Genomic DNA, 18,660 nt, shown 5'->3' with positions numbered 1-18,660 from the left:
CCTCCCAGCATCAACCTCTCGCATTCTGTCTCTCTCTCTTGTCCCCCAGAGGTTCCTGATCCCCACGACCACCACCTACACTCACCTGTGCTCCCTTCCCCTTCCTATTCACACTCCTCCTCCCTTGCCCCTCTCAGCTCCCCTTCTGGACCCACATTCTCCTGCATTCTCCTCTGTCTTCTCCCACACCTCAAGCTCCCCATCCCCACTTTGTTTACAACCTTTCCTTCACATTCCTCAGCACACCTCTGTCTTCCTCCAGCTCTGCAGAATCCCTCTGACCCTGCTACATCTTCATATTGCCCAGTTCCTTCTCTGACAACCTCCTCCTGCCCCCTTCAACCCCTGCACATTCTCCTCTCTCCCTTCTGAACCCCCATATATGTTATGTTTTTTATGTTTGTTTTTTTGTTACTTAATGTGACAGTATTATTAAAATATAAGTGTAATGGGGGTACATAAAAGAGAGATATTTAAAGTATATTAAGTGTAGCACATTTTTTCCATGGCTATGCACAGATGTTACTGGGAATGATACGCAGAGTCTGGCTGTCATTAGTTTCCTAAGCTACTCTCAATTCAATAGTTGGTGGTGAAAAGGACATTTGATGGGTTACAACTCACAGAATCAAAATAACATGTAATCTCTTTTAAAGGACTGTGAAAATTTAAGAGCATGCGTGAAGTATTTGTATTAATGCATTTTGAGACATTCATGTTTTAATGGGTATGGGGGCCCAAATATTCTTTGTGCCAATGGCACCCAATACATCTTAATCCATTTCTGACCGATGGGACTACAGTGGAGTCTCAAACAGGTCGTGGCTCATGGCAGCTGGAACCCACAGTTGTGTGTTTCCCATCCTCCTTATTCTCCTCATCTTCGCTGTTCATTCCAGGGGCCTGTGACTCGGGCTTATCAGAGGTATCTACGATGGTCTGAGAGTGGTGCTGGTGTCTCAACCAAGTATGGCATGCAGGTCTTTATTCCCCTCCCCCCGCTGTTCCTCAGACGTTCTTGTCAACTGCTGGAAATGGCCCACCTTGATTATCACTACAAAAGGTTTTTTCACTTCCGCTCTCCTGTTGGTAATAGCTCACCTTACCTGATCACTCTCCTTACAGTGTGTATGGTAATTGTTTCATGTTCTCTGTGTTTATAAATCTCCCCACTGTATTTTCCACTGAAGGCATCCGATGAAGTGAGCTGTAGCTCATGAAAGCTTATGCTCAAATAAATTTGTTAGTCTCTAAGGTGCCACAAGTCGTCCTCTTCTTTTTGCGGATACAGACTAACACGGCTGCTACTCTGAAACTTGTAAAATCAGTTGGTCTGTGGTTTGGCACCAGATTGACTGTTGGCCTTCCTGACCTTCTGGCATGCCTGCCGCAGTTCCTTTGCTTTCACACGGCACTGCTGCTGATCCCTGGCATACCCCTTTTCCTGCATCCCTCATGCAAACTGCTCATAGATGTCCACATTTTTAAAGAGATTTTTGGAGTTCATGCCAAGAGGTGTTATGTCACAAAGTTGAGAGTCAGTAGTCCCTCTCCATAAGGCTTTCATGCAACCATAGCTTGAATATTGCATTTATTTTGTATATTGGTAAATGTAAATCAGCACTATGAAGAGCAACACAAAGAGTAGGGGGCTCGTGGGATTGGTTTGAGGAAGGACTGAACATATGAAGCATGGATAGTTGTAGAGGGATGCAAGAATATTGGAGCCGTGTGAACACCCATAGTGGCAAGGAGCTATCTAAGAATAGGATGAAGGGCTTGTAACTAGGAGTAATGGGATGGACTTTAGTAAGGGAAAGTTTTAAGATGGATGTCCTCAAAAGAAATTTGATAGTAAGGTTGTTAAGGGATGTAGTGGTGGACAGTGCATCATTTGGAACGTGCAGTGTTGTTGTAGCCATATTGGTCCCGGGATATAGAGAGACAAGGTGGGTGAGGTAATATCTCTTACTGGATGAACTTCTGTTGGTGAGAGAGACAAGCTTTTGAGCTTTTCTTCAGGTCTGGGAAACTTAAGGCTTGTCTTCACTACAGGGGTAAATTGCTACTCCAGCTATTTGAATAACGTAGTGAAAATGGTGCTTTGGGGAGTGTGAGACTGTGTGTGTATGAGGCGCACACAATCTGTGTTGGGGGACTGAGATGCAGAGTGTATGCGGGTGTGAGAGAAACTGTCTGTGTATGAGGCACACTGTTTTGGGGGATTGTGTAAGAGACAGTGTGTGTGTTGGGGAGTGAGAGACTCTGTGTGTGTGTGTGTGTGTGTGTGTGTGTGTGACACACACACACAATCTGTGTTGAGGGACTCAGAAGCAGAGTGGATGTGGATGTGAGAGCCAGTCTGTGTCTGAGAGAGACTTTGGGCATGGCTACACTTGCGAGTTACAGCGCATTAAAGCAGCCCCATGCGCTCTAACTGACTATGCGTTCACACTGGCAAGGCACGTAGAGCACCCGGACTCCATGGCTAGAGCGCTCCTGGTAATCCACCTTGGTGAGTGGAATAATGTGTGATGCACCCCGCTGGAGTGCCGCAGCACCAGTGTGGACGCCCTGGTCTGTTAAAGAGCTCTGATCGGCCTCCAGAAGTGTCCCACAATGCCTGTTCTAGCCACTCTGGTCATCACTTTGAACTCTACTGCCCTGCCCTCAGGTGACCAACCGTTAGACCCACCCTTTAAATTCTCTGGGAATTTTGAAAATGCCCTTCCTGTTTGCTCAGCCAGGCATGGAGTGCTCTCAGCGAATCTTTCCAGGTGACCATGCCTCCACGCGCCAGGCAATCCCCAGTATGGAGCAATGGTGAGGTGCTGGACCTCATCAGTGTTTGGGGGAGGAAGCTGTCCAGTCCCAGTAGCGCTCCAACTGTAGGAATTACGATACCTTCAGGCAGATATCAAGGGACATGATGGAAAGGGGCAATGACTGGGACGCAGTGCAGTGTTAAAGTGAAGGAGCTGCGGAATGCCTACCGCAAAGCCCGCGAGGCAAACTGCCTCTCCAGTGCTGCCCCCATGACCTGCCGTTTCTACAAAGAGCTGGACGCAATACTGGGGCGTAACCCCACCTCCATTCTGAGTACCACCCTGGACACTTCAGAGCCCAGTTCAACAAGGCAGGTGGAGGAGGAGGAAAGCGGGAGCGAGGGTGCTGAGGAGGAGGAAGACATCCCGGCATCCCTAGATGCATGCAGCCAGGAGCTGTTCTCAAGCCAGGAGGAAGGTAGCCAGTTGCAGTGGCCGGTGCTTGGGGAAGGACAAACACCAGAGGATGTGCCCGGTAAGCAGCTTTCATTTTGGGAAGGAAGTTATTCGGTGCGGGCTCTTGGGGCGAGGAGGGTTAGGGCTGCATGCATGCCTAGATGCGGAATAGAGCGTCGATGTACTCTCTCATATCACAATAGTCGGCTTCAGTGATCTCTTCATAGGTCTCACCTAGAAGTTGGGCAATGCGCTTGCGCAGGTTTCTTGGGAGAGCCACTCTGGTCCTTGTCCCAGTCAGGCTAACATGTCCGCGCCACTGTGCTGTGAGGGGTGGGGGAACCATTGCTGCACACAGGCAAGCTGCGTATGGGCCAGGCCGGAAGCCGCTTTGTAGTAGAAGATCCTCCCTTGCTTCCCAGGTCACCCTCAGCAGCGAGATATCTTCCAGGACAAACTCCTGTGGAAAATGTGGGGAGAGTGTTCAGTATAGGGGCCCCCTGCAGCTGTTGGCTGTCCCCAAGGCACAGAAACCTAGAGGACAGTACGGCCGTGAAACAATCAGTCTCCCTTGACCCTGTGCTTACTCGCCATTTTGGGGTTCTCATGGGTTATGTGCACTCGCTTTGGGACAGGCAAATTATGCGATTGTGTAGACTGTGCTTGCCCGTAAGTACGGGGGAATCCTTGCTCTGTCTGGTGTGGTAATGCTGCCTCTGTTAAGTGTTGCATTTTGCCTTTACAGTTGCAACCTTGAGATCTCAGCAGTCCATGTTATCACCGGCCGAAAGACTCCAACGAATCAGGAAGCGTCCACGAAGAAGCAAAGAGGACATGCTGCATGAAGTAAATGCAGCAGTCCCTTAATGAAAATCAAAAAGCACAGGAGCAGAGGGAGAGTGAAAGGAGGATCCGCCAGCAGAATGAGGAGCACTGGCACAAAAGCACGGGAGCTCCGGCAGCAAAGCACGGAGCGGCTGATAGGCATAATGGAGCACCAAACAGACTAAATCCAGGCGCTTGTAGCCATGCAGGCGGAGCACTACCACGCCCGCCCCCCCTGCAGCTCTTGTCCCAAAACTCCTTTCCTTGTGTCCCCTTGTCCCTTCCAACCCACTTTGCCCAACATTCGGGTTCTTATCCCCACCAGCTGCCTCCAACACCTGTAGCTTCGCCACCCAGTCCTGAAAACTACAGCCCTTACCCATTGCACTCAACCTCCATCACTGTGCATTATAGCCATCCTGAAGTGCAGCACTCATTGCACAGCACTCCAGACAGGAAGGCTGAGTATGATAACAGGACATAGGCAAATCTATGATTGTACTGTTCCCCAGCCCACCCCCTTTCCCTTTCTGTTTCCCAAGCAGTTGTGTTTCTTTTCAATATGCATTTTCTTTTCAATAAATGGATTTTTTGGCTTTGAAAACATGCTTTATTATTGCATAAAGTAAAAGATACCTTAGCCCAGGAAAGCAGCAGGCACTGCAAGTCAGCATAGCACACACAGATTCTTACTAACATTGGAACCACTGCACTTCACTCCCATGCAGGGCATCAGACATTACTGATGGCTTTCAGCCTCAGATTGCTCCCTCAAGGCATCCCTAATCCTTGCAGCCCTGCACTGGGCCCCTCTCATAGCCCTGCTCTCTGGCTGTTCAAATTCAGCCTCCAGGTGTTGAACCTCCAAGTTCCATGCCTGAGTGAATCTTTCACCCTTCCTTTCACAAATGGAGGGTACAGAACGCGGATATAACTGCGAGAATGTTGTCATCGGCCAAGTCCAGCTTCCCATACAGAGCGCACCAGCAGCCCTTTAAATGGCCAAAAGCACACTCCACAGTCATTCTGCACTGGCTCAACCACTGTTGAACCGCTCCTTGCTGCTGTCAAGGCTCCCTGTGTAGGGTTTCATGAGCCACGGCATTAAAGGGTAAGCGGGGTCTCCAAGGATCACAATGGGCATTTCGACTTCCCCTACGGTGATCTTCTGATCTGGGAAAAAAGTCCTGGCTTGCAGCTTCCTGAACAGGCCAGTGTTCCAAAAGATGCGTGGGTCATGCACCTTTCTGGGCCAGCCTGTGTTAATGTCAATGAAATACCCACAGTGATCCACAAGCGACTGGAGAACCATAGAGAAATAGCCCTTTAGATTAACATCCTTGGAGGCTAGGTGGGCTGGTGCCAGAATTGGAATAGGTATCCCATCTACTGCCCCTCCGGAGTTAGGGAAACCCATTTGTGCAAAGCCAGGCAAAATGTTATGCACGTTACCCGGAGTCACAGTTCTGAGTAGGATGCAATTAATGGCCCTGCAAACTTGCATCAACACGATTCCAACGGTCGACTTTCCCACTCCAAACTGGTTTAGCGTCCAATCGGTAGCTGTCTGGAGTTGCCCGCTTCCAGATTGCAATAGACACCCACTTCTCCACCAGCAGGGCAGCTCTCAATCTTGTGTCCTTGCGCTGCAGGGTGGGGGCAAGCTCATCACACAGTCCCGTGAAAGTGGCTTTTCTCATCCGAAAGTTCTGCAGCCACTGCTCGTCATCCCAGACTTGCATGACAATGTGATCCCACCACTCAGTGCTTCTTTCCCGAGCCCGAAAGCGGCGTTCCACGGTGATGAGCATGTCCGAAAATACCACAAGCAATCTCGTGTTGTATGCGTTACTCAAGTCGATATCATCGGAGTCTTCACTGTCAGTTTGGATCTTAAGGAGTAACTCAACTGCCAAACGTGACTTGCTGGCGAGACTCGTCAGCATCCTCCTCAACAGTTCGGGCTCCATTCCTGCAGACCAAAAGGGAAGACAGAGCGCACAGTACAAAAAACGTTGAAAGATGGCACCAAATTTGGACGGAAGCACAGGGATTGCTGGCATGCGAACCAATGCATCACGGGGCGTTGGGACAGGACCCAGAATGCCCTGCGTCCCCTGCCCCCTTCCCACAAGTCACAGCGCCAGAATGGGAAGAGGTGCTCTGTGGGATAGCTGCCCATAATGCACTGCTCCCAATGCCGCTGCAAGTGCCACAACTGTGGCCACGGCAGTGCGCTTGCAGCTGTCAATGTGGACAGACTGCAGCACTTTCCCTGCTGCACTCTCCAGTGTCTCTATTCAGTCCATGATTTTTAGTGCCTAGCAAAGTTGTAAATTTAAGCTCCCAGGCTCATCTCTTGAAAGTGTTGTGCAGGTTTCCTTTGAGGATAAAGACTAAGAGTGATCACTTGTGAAAACCATTTGCCCACAGGCAATGTGGTGTGTTTGTTTTTTATATCTTTTATATTTTGTCTTTTATGAAAAAATATGAAAATATTTGATAGTTTACTGATAAAATATAAAAACATGATATCTTTTGTCTTTTATGACAATGTATAAAATATATATGGATTTTTTGTCTTTTATGATAAAATTCTTATACTAAGCAATCTTATCCATCTTGTATTTAGCTGTGACACTCTGAGTAAGTTTCCCACACCTGAAGAAGAGCTTTGTGTAGCTCGAAAGCGTGTCTCTCTCACCAACAGAAGTTGGTCCAATAAAAGATATTACCTCACTCACCTCATCTCTCATCTGGAACAATAAACCAGATAAAATGTACAAAGCACTAGTTAAACATATAGTGGGGGGAAATTTGCGTTGGCAAGGGAGTAGGCTAAAATGACCCAGTAGTCTTTTTTTTGTTTCTAAATCTTTTAGAAAAATTAATATAAATATATGTAATATATACTTTTAAAATTAATAAAATAATTATTATTTAAGTGTAAGTTTATGTGCTCTGGGTGGCACTTGCCTTGGTCTTCAGGTTTTTCTTGCTTCCTATTTAAAATGGACTTAAAGAAGATTTGGGAGGGGGAGCGAAACAAGCTCAGCTGCTGATATAGAAAAGTATGCATGCTGGAAATGGGGTACCCACTGAAAGTACCCATTGCTGTCTTTGGTTGGTGTTTGAAGGTGGAGAAATCCCTGTCCCATCAAAGAGCGAACTGGATGAGTTACAGGAGGAAGTGGCAAGGAGGGCGCAGGAACAGGAGCTACGCAGGAAACGGGAAAAGGAACTGGAGGCAGCAATGGGGTTTAACCCCCGTCCCAGCAGGTTCATGGACCTAGATGAGCTGCAGAACCAGGGTAACTCTCACAGACTGGATGTGGCTGGGGTGGGGGTTGGGTAGGTTTGGAGTACAGTGTTGCACATGTGGGAGATGGGGAAGGTGTTTTTGGTCTTTTGATTTTTCCATTAAGAGTCTCTTGCTTTTTCTTCCCCGTGACAATTTTACAATTACTAAATAGCTTTCTCCAGTCTGTGAGACAAAAGACGGTCTCTGAATTTATCAGAAATGTGGGAAACAGGAAGAGAATGGTGAACTTGTAATGCCCAGGAATCTAATTTGAAGAAAAAACAAATCCTACTTGTATTCTGCCCAAACACCAAACTCTACCCATGTGACACACCAAAATAAGGCTTGATCTACACTTAAAATTTAGGTTGATATAGTTATGGTACTCTGGGGTGTGATGTTTTTTTCACACGCCTAAGTGCCATAGCTATGCTGACATAACTCCTGGTGTAGCTGCAGCCAGGCTGACGGAAGAATATTGTCTCTCAGGAAGGTAGTGTCCCTACAGTGATAGAAAAGTCCTTTCCATTGGTGTAGACTACATCTACACTACAGGGTTATCAGGCATAGCTAGGATGCCATATCTGAGTAACTGTAGTTCCTGTAATGTGGACATCTCCACTCGCATGAGATCTTTACATTGTTTGTGCTTCTCCATTCTTGCATGGTGATCAACAGTGCAATGGTGATCAATGTTGACCTTTAAATTGTTGTCATAAGGCTTTGGTTAATAACCCCTTGAAATGAATAGGGAAAGTCACAGCTCTTTAATCTGTCTTCTCAGACTGTCTACAGAGTGACACAGGCATCTATACGTCAGTTATGATTGGTTAATAGTTTTAAGTGTCTGTTCACAACCTTAAGAGTTACTGATTTAACTTTTTTTAAAAAATTAACACTCAGATTCTGGAACATAAGGCTGAAGCCTCCATAAAAAAAATCCAGTTCACTGAGTCACTGGGAACAGTCCCAATTTGACTCTGGGTAATGCCCCACTCAGCACATTGTTAGAAACACCTAGCTGTTTAGCATTTCCTTGTTTTAAAAAACAAAGCATACTAGAAAGGCACTTAACAACAAAGAGTGCTATACAATACTTAGGGATCATAGCCTCTGGCATGATAGCTAAGGAGGCTAGATGGCTCCTAAACCTGCTTTCATCCTGGGTGGTTCCCACAATGCTTTATGGCTTCATGGCTTGCTTATGTACAAGACTCCAGAACATTTCTGACCCATTCTCCCTTCCAGTACATGGTTTTACCCATGCAAAGGAGGCCAAGTTCAGAGTGCTAGAGTCGGGTCTTCAATTCATGAAGCTTAAAGACCACACGTTTTGACTGTGAAGATGCTGCTGTGTTGACTTACTGATCTACCTGATTTATCCTTCACATTCAGCTCATGCTCATTTACAAGGTTTCTCTGGAGTTTCTTCAAATAAGAAGTGTGTATGGTAGTGAAATGTATATTACCCAGGTCAAGGAGGCTTTATTTTTTGGTTGAATGAAATACTAATTTTTATAATTATCTGTTGTCATGATAAAGGGCAAATGAGCAGATTTTTGCTTGAGCTGGTACATTTTCATGAGGAATTTTATAGGCTGTTCTAATAAATGGCACTCGACCTGTTGTCCTTAGGCCAGAACACCTAGTTTCTCTTGAGCTCGCCTATTTTCTTATGTTTTCAGGGGTTATCACCCTTCTTTTTTTCCCTTTTTTCAGAGTTATTCAAAAACAATTTGTGGGTCTTTTCTCCCTGTTCTTGAGTTCTTTCCCATGTATTCTGCTCTTTCTCCTCCTCCTAAGGCCACAGGACCATTGGGCTTCAGCACTCCAGCGGCTTCTTACAGTGGTCAATGTGTGCACACACACTGTGTGCATTTGTGGGCAAGAGGCTCTTGTATTGATTTACATTCTGCTGAGTCTGATATTTCCCAGGCACCTCTAAATTGTTTCATGTGGAAAAAGTGTGTAGGAGATAACTGAATAGTCTGGAGGAGATGACTAGGCAAATAATTGCTGGAAAGGGGCATGTAACACAGTTTGGTCACTGCATGCTATGACCAATTTGTGACACACATACTGTACCCTATGGTTTTTCTCCGTGCAGCGGTAGTTACTTTGACAATTTTTGGAAAATCCACACCCCTGAGCAACATTGTTAAGACGACCTAAGCCCCTGTGTAGACGCGCTAGTTTGACGGAAGAATTCTTCTGTCAACCTAGCTGTTGCTCCTTAGGGAAGTGGATTATCTATATCACTGGGAGAACCCCTCCTGTCGGCATAGATAGTGTCTCATTGAAGTGCTACAGCTGTGCTGCTGTTGTGTTTTCAGTGTAGACAAGCCTTCGGGCTTGCCATAAAACAAAGGATTATGTTTCCAAAAATTTTTGAAGTTTCAACATTTGTTTTCATTCCCCTTCAGAACAAAAACCAGACTCTGAATTTTTTCACAAAAGCCAGTAACTCCCCCTCAGAATAGCCAGTAGCCCAGTGCTCAGGGCATTCAGCTAAGATGGGGGAGACCCAGCTTCATGTCTCTGCTCTGCCTCCCTTAGAGCAGGGACTTGAAGCTGGATCCCCATTGCCTCAGGTGAGTTCCCTAACCAGTAGGTTATTGGCTATTCTGGGGTTGGGAGCGGATATGTCTCTCTCTGTCACTTTCAACAGAAATTCCATCCTGGACCTGAAAAGTCTTCCTGAAAAAATTTGAATCAAAACAGATATGTTTCTGCAACAAGTTTGTTCTGACTAATCAGCATGTTCTAACAGAAAAGTAATTAACCAAAAAATTCCGTTAACAATCACATGAATTAAGTCACTTTAAGAGACTAGCCAAAGGCTGTGATTTACAGTAGAACTACTGCTCCAGACATCGGTTTAGCCTTTAATAATCCTTGATTTTGCAATCTCAACAGCAAAGTAGTAGAAGTAGCACTGATTGGAATTTGGAGATATAATGCCAAAGTTTGCTCTGTTACCTTGGTTAAACTGGAAGTAACTTGGCTGAAGTCAGTGGATTTACATGGGTATAACAGAGTCCTGCCTACAGTAGAAAGCTTAATGTAAGATGTGATTTTTAAACAGACTAAGTTAAACCAATACAACCCTCTGTGTTAGACACACTTATTTCAGTTCAAGTGTGACTTATTTTGGTTTAGTATAAATTGGTGCTTAATTGATGTAAATAAACTGATCTTTTGCACCAGTTCAACTAAATCCATTTAAAATCACATCATATGTTAAAGCAGGGCAACTTTCTGCAGTAGACAAGCCCTGAGAACAGAATTTGGTTGACAGAGCCTGGTATTTTCTTTTATGCAGTCTTGTTTATTTACAAGAAATGTAGAAAGTCCTGCTTCTCTGAACACTAGAGGACCAAGAACAAAAGGAGCAGTGTCTAAGCCTACAGTCCCAAGCCTGTTTACCCAAAAACCAGTCCCAAAAGTTCTCTCTCTAGCTTTTTCCAGGGCCACACTGGGCTCATAGGCTACTGCTTGGCTTTCTTGCTTTTTGCCTCTGCCTGTCTCTGTTATGTATATGTGCACGTGCACGCACACACTCTTACTTTACCCAAAACAATCTACAGCAAAAGCCCCTCCACTCATCCAGTGCAAAACTGCTGGGTGGGTTTACACTCCTTTTATCTTAGGTGGGGTGCTTATGATTACCTGATCCTGACAGTTGTGTTAATTGAAGGATATGCCTAGTCTCAGAGGTTTGTGACTCATGCAGTCCCCAGTGCCTCTCAACATTAGAATCATAGAATCATAGAATCATAGAATATCAGGGTTGGAAGGGACCCCAGAAGGTCATCTAGTCCAACCCCCTGCTCAAAGCAGGACCAATTCCCAGTTAAATCATCCCAGCCAGGGCTTTGTCAAGCCTGACCTTAAAAACCTCTAAGGAAGGAGATTCTACCACCTCCCTAGGTAACGCATTCCAGTGTTTCACCACCCTCTTAGTGAAAAAGTTTTTCCTAATATCCAATCTAAACCTCCCCCATATTTTAGAATACCTTTAAAGAGGAAATGAGAGTCTGGGAAGGGTACAGCCTCTACAGAAGGGCCACTACAAATGACTCCTGTATAGAATGGTTTTGTACTCACAAATGGGAGGGAGGGTAAAGGAGAAACAAAAAAAGAATGCAAATGAAATGAAGAGTGCTGCCCATTGCAGGGAGGAGTGATGGCTTTGAGAGGTCCATGCAGGAAGCAGACTCAATCTTTGAAGAGTCGCTGCATCAGGAGCAGAAGGGAGATTGTGCTGCAGCTTTTGCTCTCTGTAACGAAGCTATATGTAAGTAACTCTAATTGCTTGAGCTACTGCGCTTTTGACAGTTTACTAATATCACAGGACTGTAAAAGTTACTGACTAGTCATCTGAAATTCTCAGCTGGGAAAATGGGGAGTTTTCTGATCCATACTAATGTGCCTAGAGCTAGTACCTCCTCTTTCTAAACACCATCGTTTCTAGATTGTAGTCCCCTCCACCACCTTGGCTACCTCTGGGCTGTTGTCTCTGGTGCAATGGCAATAAGAACACTGGGATGTTAGTTTGTCCCTCTTGCTGCTAACTGGTGCATTTCATGACTCCCTCTCCTGCATTCCTATACCCAGTAAGCAGTTTTCCCAATCAAGAGACCAATTTGCAAAGGGTTTAAGCCCTAAGCCTGCCAGCACAGCCTGTAGGAAAGGAGCATGAGAGCAGATTACTCTCCAGTCACCAACAAGAAAAGGAATGAATTATGCTGTACTTATTCACATCTCGGGAGGAACAGGCGGTATCAAGATTTTGAAGGGCTAAATATTGTTGTGAATGATGGGAGTTATGTGCTATTGCATTTTTTTTGTTTTGATCTTTTATAATTTAATTGGCTGGCTATCCCACCCCAACCTCCATTCCCCACTGGCTGGTTAGTAAGATTGCAAACAGAGCAGGTAGTACCATGGATTTGCAAAGGCAAAAATATGTTTATAGAAATTGGCTTTTCTGTGTTACAAAATGAGGGTCAACATACAGCTCTCATGAAAGCTCTGTTAGTCTGCACCCCACCTGGCTGTGCCCTGATTTCAAATCCCGACCAGGTTCCCTTGCACGTAAAAGGACCATGATATGGGAATAAGGAGTTATATAGAGGGAAGACTAAGAATGAAACAGCGTTTGTGTGAGGGCTTGAGAAAGATCCACCCTGTGTTAGGGGGATGAGGGTTTGGCTAAAACCTAGATTTTTCTTTTGACTCATTTTGATTTAGTTTCAGTTAACCTGTTTGGACACATGGCTAACTTGAATGTGCATTAATGGAAATGAAAGCATCCCTGTAAACTTATCTGTGGCAGCATTTGCATGGTCCATGTTTTATGTTCTTGCTACATTATTTTTTCTTTTTTCAATTTTAGTCTTTTTTTCTGTTTTTTGTTTCTGCTATGTTTTCTTTTGCATTTTAGCTAAACTAAGACTTGCCATGCATGATGCCAGCTCTAGCACTCACAGCAGAGCCCTAGTCGATAAGAAGCTACAAATCAGTATCCGAAAAGCACGGAGCCTCCAGGATCGCATGCAGCAACAGCCATCGCAGCAGCCACCGCCGCCGCCAACCTGCCACCCACCACAGGGGGGCACCATGACCCAATCTACAAGGTAGTCCAAGTATATCACAATAGACCAGTTCTGAGCCGCACCTACCAGCAGCATGGTCTGGAAAGAAGTAATGAACAGTGTGTTCCTCCGGTTACTCAAGATCATAGAATATCAGAGTTGGAAGGGACCTCAGGAGGTCATCTAGTCCAACCCCCTGCTCAAAGCAGGACCAATCCCCAATTTTTGCCCCAGATCCCTAAATGGCCCCCTCAAGGATTGAACTCACAACCCTGGGTTTAGCAGGCCAATGCTCAAACCACTGAGCTATTCCTCCTGTAGCGTTCTTCCTCGTGGCATGCTCAGATCATACTATGTTGTAGGAGAGCACACTTCAGTGCATTCACGGTCTTAGCAGGCTAGGTTATATGCACCAAGTCAAAACATGGCCTGTAATAGAGGCTTTTAGAAATTAATTCTGACCTGCTGATAGAAAAGACCCGTGCATCAAGAGAGAGAATGCAATAGATAAGTGACCTGTTTAAAAGAGAGGTGTGTTTTAAGGTGAAATGAAAAGCTTTAAAAAAGAAAAATTAGCAAATATCTTCAGGGCTCAATTCAATTAAGCAGTATTATTATAATGAATGCTCTGAAATAACTACCAAGAGGAGGGCAATCACATATCTGCAGTGCTCTTAACAGTGAAAAATGCATTGAATCTTTTCTTCTAGCCTACCTCTTCTTTGGTGCACTGGTGCAGCTCTTGGAGCAAAGGTTCATTCATAAACCATCCTTGCCCTGTCACCTTTCTGTTGTTTCCTGACTACTGTTCCTGATGCCACCTCAATCCTGCAACCAGGTTCTCTGCCTCCCAGCTGCCTGTAGTCTGACTTAGCAGCCTCTCCAGTTTCCTCCTCAGGACGCTTTCTTTTCTACTTTTCTCCTCCGTTCTGTTTACTCCATTTGATTCTCTGCTCTCACATCTTATTCAGCCCATCCTACTTCCCCACTATAGCACCATTCTACCCTTTTCTGCCAAGGAGCATTCTAGAGGTGGTAGGGGGGCCTGCCATCCCCTACCACCTCTAGAATGCTCCTTGCCCAGCTTCCTGGCAGCTTCTCCACCTATTCCTTTCCTTCTCACACTTTTCCCACTTCATGCTGTGCGGCCAAATGCCCAGGTGGAATCTCATGTGAGCATCCCTTTTTAAAAACACTGCAGGGGGATAAGTGCTGAAATCCATACCTGAAAAGGCTATGATTCAGGGTTTCATTCTGTTCTTGCAGCTGTTGAATTATGTACAATGAAAGCAGATCTCTGTGCTAATTAGAGGTCCACAATGCCCTCAGTTGTAGGAGAAACACTGAAACCTGACATTGGGCATTGGCAGATTTAGAAAACAAAAGCATTTTACCTTTAAACATATCTTTCTACACATCAAACTCAAATATATTGCACAAGTGCCCATCCCTGCTAAAGGAACAGCCTTATCAGAAAAATATTATTTTGTACAATAAGTTTCTACTGCAGAGAGTTTTAATTCTGCAGCCAATGAGAAATGTCTGCTTGTATCATGATTTTTGTGCCTTTGCTTTAATATACATCAGCAATATAAACAGCACAAAGTCTATTATTACTCAAAGCTAAGATCATACTCCCCCATGAATGCTCAGTTGGAACTTCTGCATGATGGTAGCTTTGATTTCTAGATCTGCATGAGGAGACAAACTGATAGGATTGGAGTCACACAATAGTCTTTTTTGTCCCTGTAGGAAGTAATTATCCTAACTATGCACCAGTGTTTAGCTGCACAGCGTTGTCATTCTGCATATCCAGATAAAGGTTAGAGCATTACTCTAACCAACACTAAGTGTGGCTTTGAGCAGCAGAAGTAGTTTTCAGTTTGACAGCTACCTGGACTATAGCTGTCTATCAGAGTTGTTTCCAGTCCTCTATTCATATCGCTGACTCATGTGACTTTCTGGTTGCATTTTATAATGCTAATTAATGCAGAAGAAATACAAAGTGACCCAAAGACATGCACGGTTTATATTTTATGCAAGACATTTATGCACGGTTTGTAATGCTATTAAATGCTTCCTTTAATGTATTGGATAAATAACTCAGAGCTGGACAAAAATGAAGAGAAGGAAACTGAGGGAAATGTATTGCATTCTATGCTATTCCTTTCCTTCCCAAAGTTATTCCCCATTACTTTAGGGAAAAGAACCTGAGTGGAATGTTGCCTGTTTATGTTAAGATCATAAACATAATGGTTCTCTTGTATGGTTTGTAGAAATCTCCCAGAGATTTTGGAGGGAAACTTGTAATACTTAATTTAAAATTTATTTTTATAATGTGTACACAGACACACACGCCCCTAGCCAAAGTGCTCAGGTGCTATACAATAGTTGTAAAAATATAACAGTAAAATCTTATAATAAAAAATAACTTTTAAAATTTGAAATGAATAAAATAGATTGAGTGGGTCACGTACAATAAAAAAAAATAGTTGGGAGGAAATAAAATGGAGATGTTGTCAAATTAACAAAAGCAATTCTTTTGGGTGGAAAGTTTTTAATTTGTGTTTGTGCGAAGAGAAGTGGAATGAGGTGGATGATAAAGGGGAGCAAGTTCCACGCTTTAGAGATAATTTTAAAAAAGAAGAGAGTTACTAATAATTAGTTACCATTTCTGTGTATTTTAGTGAACAGACTGGCCCGCTCCAAGTACTGCTGAGCCGGGAGGTATCCCTGGAACCCAACAGAGAAGTGGAATTCGGGTCCAGTTCTTTCTTCCGCCCACCCGCTTCCTGCCATGAAGTGCACTCATCATTATATCCAGAGTCTTCCTCCCTACCCGTTCCTGCAAGCAGTCCTCCAAATAGGACCTTTCCTAACTTCCGGGCTGCTTCTGCTGATTTTGATGACCAAGCTCCCTCTTTTCCCTATGGGCATGGGTTGGCTGAGAGACCCTCAAAGACTGAGAATGATGCCTACCATTCTATGGAGCTTGGTGGGGCCCCTGCCAAAGGGCTGAAAGACCATAGGGACTGCAGCAGCAAGTTAGAAGAACTCCATGACATTACAGCTATTCTCACACCTCAGTACAAAATTAAATTTAATACAGTCAACTCTGGGTCTTTGCCTACACTAGTTCCCTGTCCACATCCAACGCAAGCATCATCTCCCAATAGAAGCAATCCGCATAGTCCTTGCTTCAATCTGTCAAGCTCTCCAGTGCCCACTAGCACTGATCAGGTAGGGGGCTGTCATTCCATGATCTCTGCTGCTTCATCCCTGTCACTTCAGTGCCCCCTGGCTCCACTACAGACAGCAAACAGGTACCCCAGAACAAACAGCCGTGAAACTTTACTGCTCCCACAGGATGTCTTCAGCAATGTGGAGACTTGCAAATCTAAGACCCGTAGCACAAAGGGGCATGTTCGTTCCCTGGCAGAGCAGTTTCAGAGACTGCATGGGGTCTCCCAGAAAGAAGGTGCACATGAGAAAGGGTGGACTGCTGCAGTCTGTCAGGATGAGAAGTCTCCAAGGCTGATACAGGAGTCATTCACCAATTCTTCAACCTCAGGCTACAGGCAATTAATTCCTCAAAGTCAAGAAAACAGAACCCGGTCTTCCAAAAAGTTGCATTCATCCTTAGATGTTAGGGATGGGTTTGTTTCCATGGAGGGTTTTAGTGCTCAACTCATTACCTCTAAGAGTCCTGGATCGCACAGTGAAGACCAGTGTAGAAGAGGTGGACAGAATGTAGCTGACCCTGGACTCTCCCAGGAAAGGCACACTCATGAGGGAGGTGTGAGACAGGTGGATGATGGAACTGCCACTGCCATGGGTGTTTCTATGCCTGTGGACTGCTGGGTGGACAATGTCACCAGGTATTACAGTTCTCAGCTGGACTGTAAAAATACAGAATGGCTTCCTGTGCCAGGGAGGAATCCACCCCTTTCTGATCACAGAACAGTCAGAGATGACCTGAATGGGACCCCAGTGCAGTTTCATCCACAGTGGAATCAAGACACAGAGCAGGATATCTCTGAGTTGGAGTCCCTCTATCAGGCTAGCCTAGCTGGTAGGCCTGTGTTGGGAAGACTGGACAATTCCAGGCACCCATCGAGCAAGCCAGGTGAGAATTCTGCAACTGTTACATCTGGGTAATGTTTTATCCCCAAGGAAGACTTGGACCTTGCCTATACACAGACTTCCACCAGTTTAACTAAAAGTGTGTTTTTAAACTGATTTACTGAAACAAGTGCGTGTTTGTGTGCAGTTATTCCACTTCGAGAATGGCTTATTTCGCTTCATCTTACTAAAAATAAATCACTTTTAAACTGAAAGAAGAGTATCTGCATACAAACTTGCTCCTGTTTAACTACATTTGTTTAAAAGCATACCTTTAGTTAAACCAGTGGAGGTTTCTGTGTAGACAAAACCTTGGCTTGAATGAGAAGAGTTCAGATTTGAACTACATGGCAAATCAGGATGAAGGAGGGACAGATTTCTGGCATGCTTTGTAAGGTGCCATATTAATGCACCTAAAGTGGGCAAGAATGCAAAGTGTCTACACCCTGGAATATTATATTCGTGTTGCTTATGTATATGTATGGATATGGAGGTAGACATTACCATATTTGAGGTAGAAGCAAAACTCAAACAGCTTAATGGGACTAAATCGAGGGGCCCAGATAATCTTCATCCAAGAATATTAGAGGAATTGGCACATGAAATTGCAAGCCCATTAGCAAGAATTTTTAATGAATCTGTAAACTCAAGGGTTGTACCGTATGATTGGAGAATTGCTAACATAGTTCCTATTTTTAAGAAAGGGAAAAAAAAGTGATCCGGGTAATTATAGGCCTGTTAGTTTGACATCTGTAGTATGCAAGATCTTGGAAAAAATTTTGAAGGAGAAGGTAGTTAAGGACATTGAAGTCAATGGTAAATGGGACAAAATAAAACATGGTTTTACGAAAGGTAGATCGTGCCAAACCAACCTGATCTCCTTCTTTGAGAAAGTAACAGATTTTTTAGACAAAGGAAACGTAGTGGATCTAATTTACCTAGATTTTAGTAAGGCATTTGATACCGTGCCACATGGGGAATTATTAGTTAAATTGGATAAGATGGGGATCAATAGGAAAATTGAAAGGTGGATAAGGAATTCGTTAAAGGGGAGACCACAACGGGTCCTACTGAAAGGTGAACTGTCAGGCTGGAGGGAGGTTACCAGTGGAATCATAGAATCATAGAATATCAGGGTTGGAAGGGACCCCAGAAGGTCATCTAGTCCAACCCCCTGCTCAAAGCAGGACCAATTCCCAGTTAAATCATCCCAGCCAGGGCTTTGTCAAGCCTGACCTTAAAAACCTCTAAGGAAGGAGATTCTACCACCTCCCTAGGTAACGCATTCCAGTGTTTCACCACCCTCTTAGTGAAAAAGTTTTTCCTAATATCCAATCTAAACCTCCCCCACTGCAACTTGAGACCATTACTCCTCGTTCTGTCATCTGCTACCATTGAGAACAATCTAGAGCCATCCTCTTTGGAGTTCCTCAAGGATCGGTTTTGGGACCAATCTTATTTAATCTTTTTATTACTGACCATGGCATAAAAAGTGGGAGTGTGCTAATAAAGTTTGCAGATGATACAAAGCTGGGAGGTATTGCCAATTTAGAGAAGGACAGGGATATCATACAGGAGGATCTGGATGACCTTG

General features: G+C 44.6%; 1 protein-coding gene across 23 annotated transcripts in view; it reads left to right on the top strand.

Moving 5' to 3' along the window:
- USP54 (ubiquitin specific peptidase 54) overlaps positions 1-18,660 on the top strand; it is a 278,081-nt gene that overhangs the window by 245,309 nt on the left and 14,112 nt on the right. For 12 of the 23 annotated variants that reach the window (XM_073352837.1, XM_073352836.1, XM_073352834.1 and 9 more), the window contains 4 exons: positions 7,184-7,357; positions 11,525-11,644; positions 12,794-12,986; positions 15,632-17,070. The exons of 1 other annotated variant lie outside the window; for it this stretch is intronic. In XM_073352837.1, the coding sequence (XP_073208938.1) occupies positions 7,184-7,357; positions 11,525-11,644; positions 12,794-12,986; positions 15,632-17,070 (1,926 nt within the window). Of the gene's footprint in view, positions 1-3,966; positions 4,734-7,183; positions 7,358-11,524; positions 11,645-12,793; positions 12,987-15,631; positions 17,071-18,660 lie in introns of those variants that run through there. 10 more of the 23 variants (XM_073352853.1, XM_073352852.1, XM_073352850.1 and 7 more) reach the window with 7 other exon arrangements.

This window comes from Lepidochelys kempii, chromosome 7 (genome assembly GCF_965140265.1).
Source record: "Lepidochelys kempii isolate rLepKem1 chromosome 7, rLepKem1.hap2, whole genome shotgun sequence".
Lineage (NCBI taxonomy): Eukaryota > Metazoa > Chordata > Testudines > Cheloniidae > Lepidochelys > Lepidochelys kempii.
The sequence above is the reverse complement of the archived record's forward strand: the minus strand, read 5'-3'. Positions and strand labels throughout refer to the sequence as shown.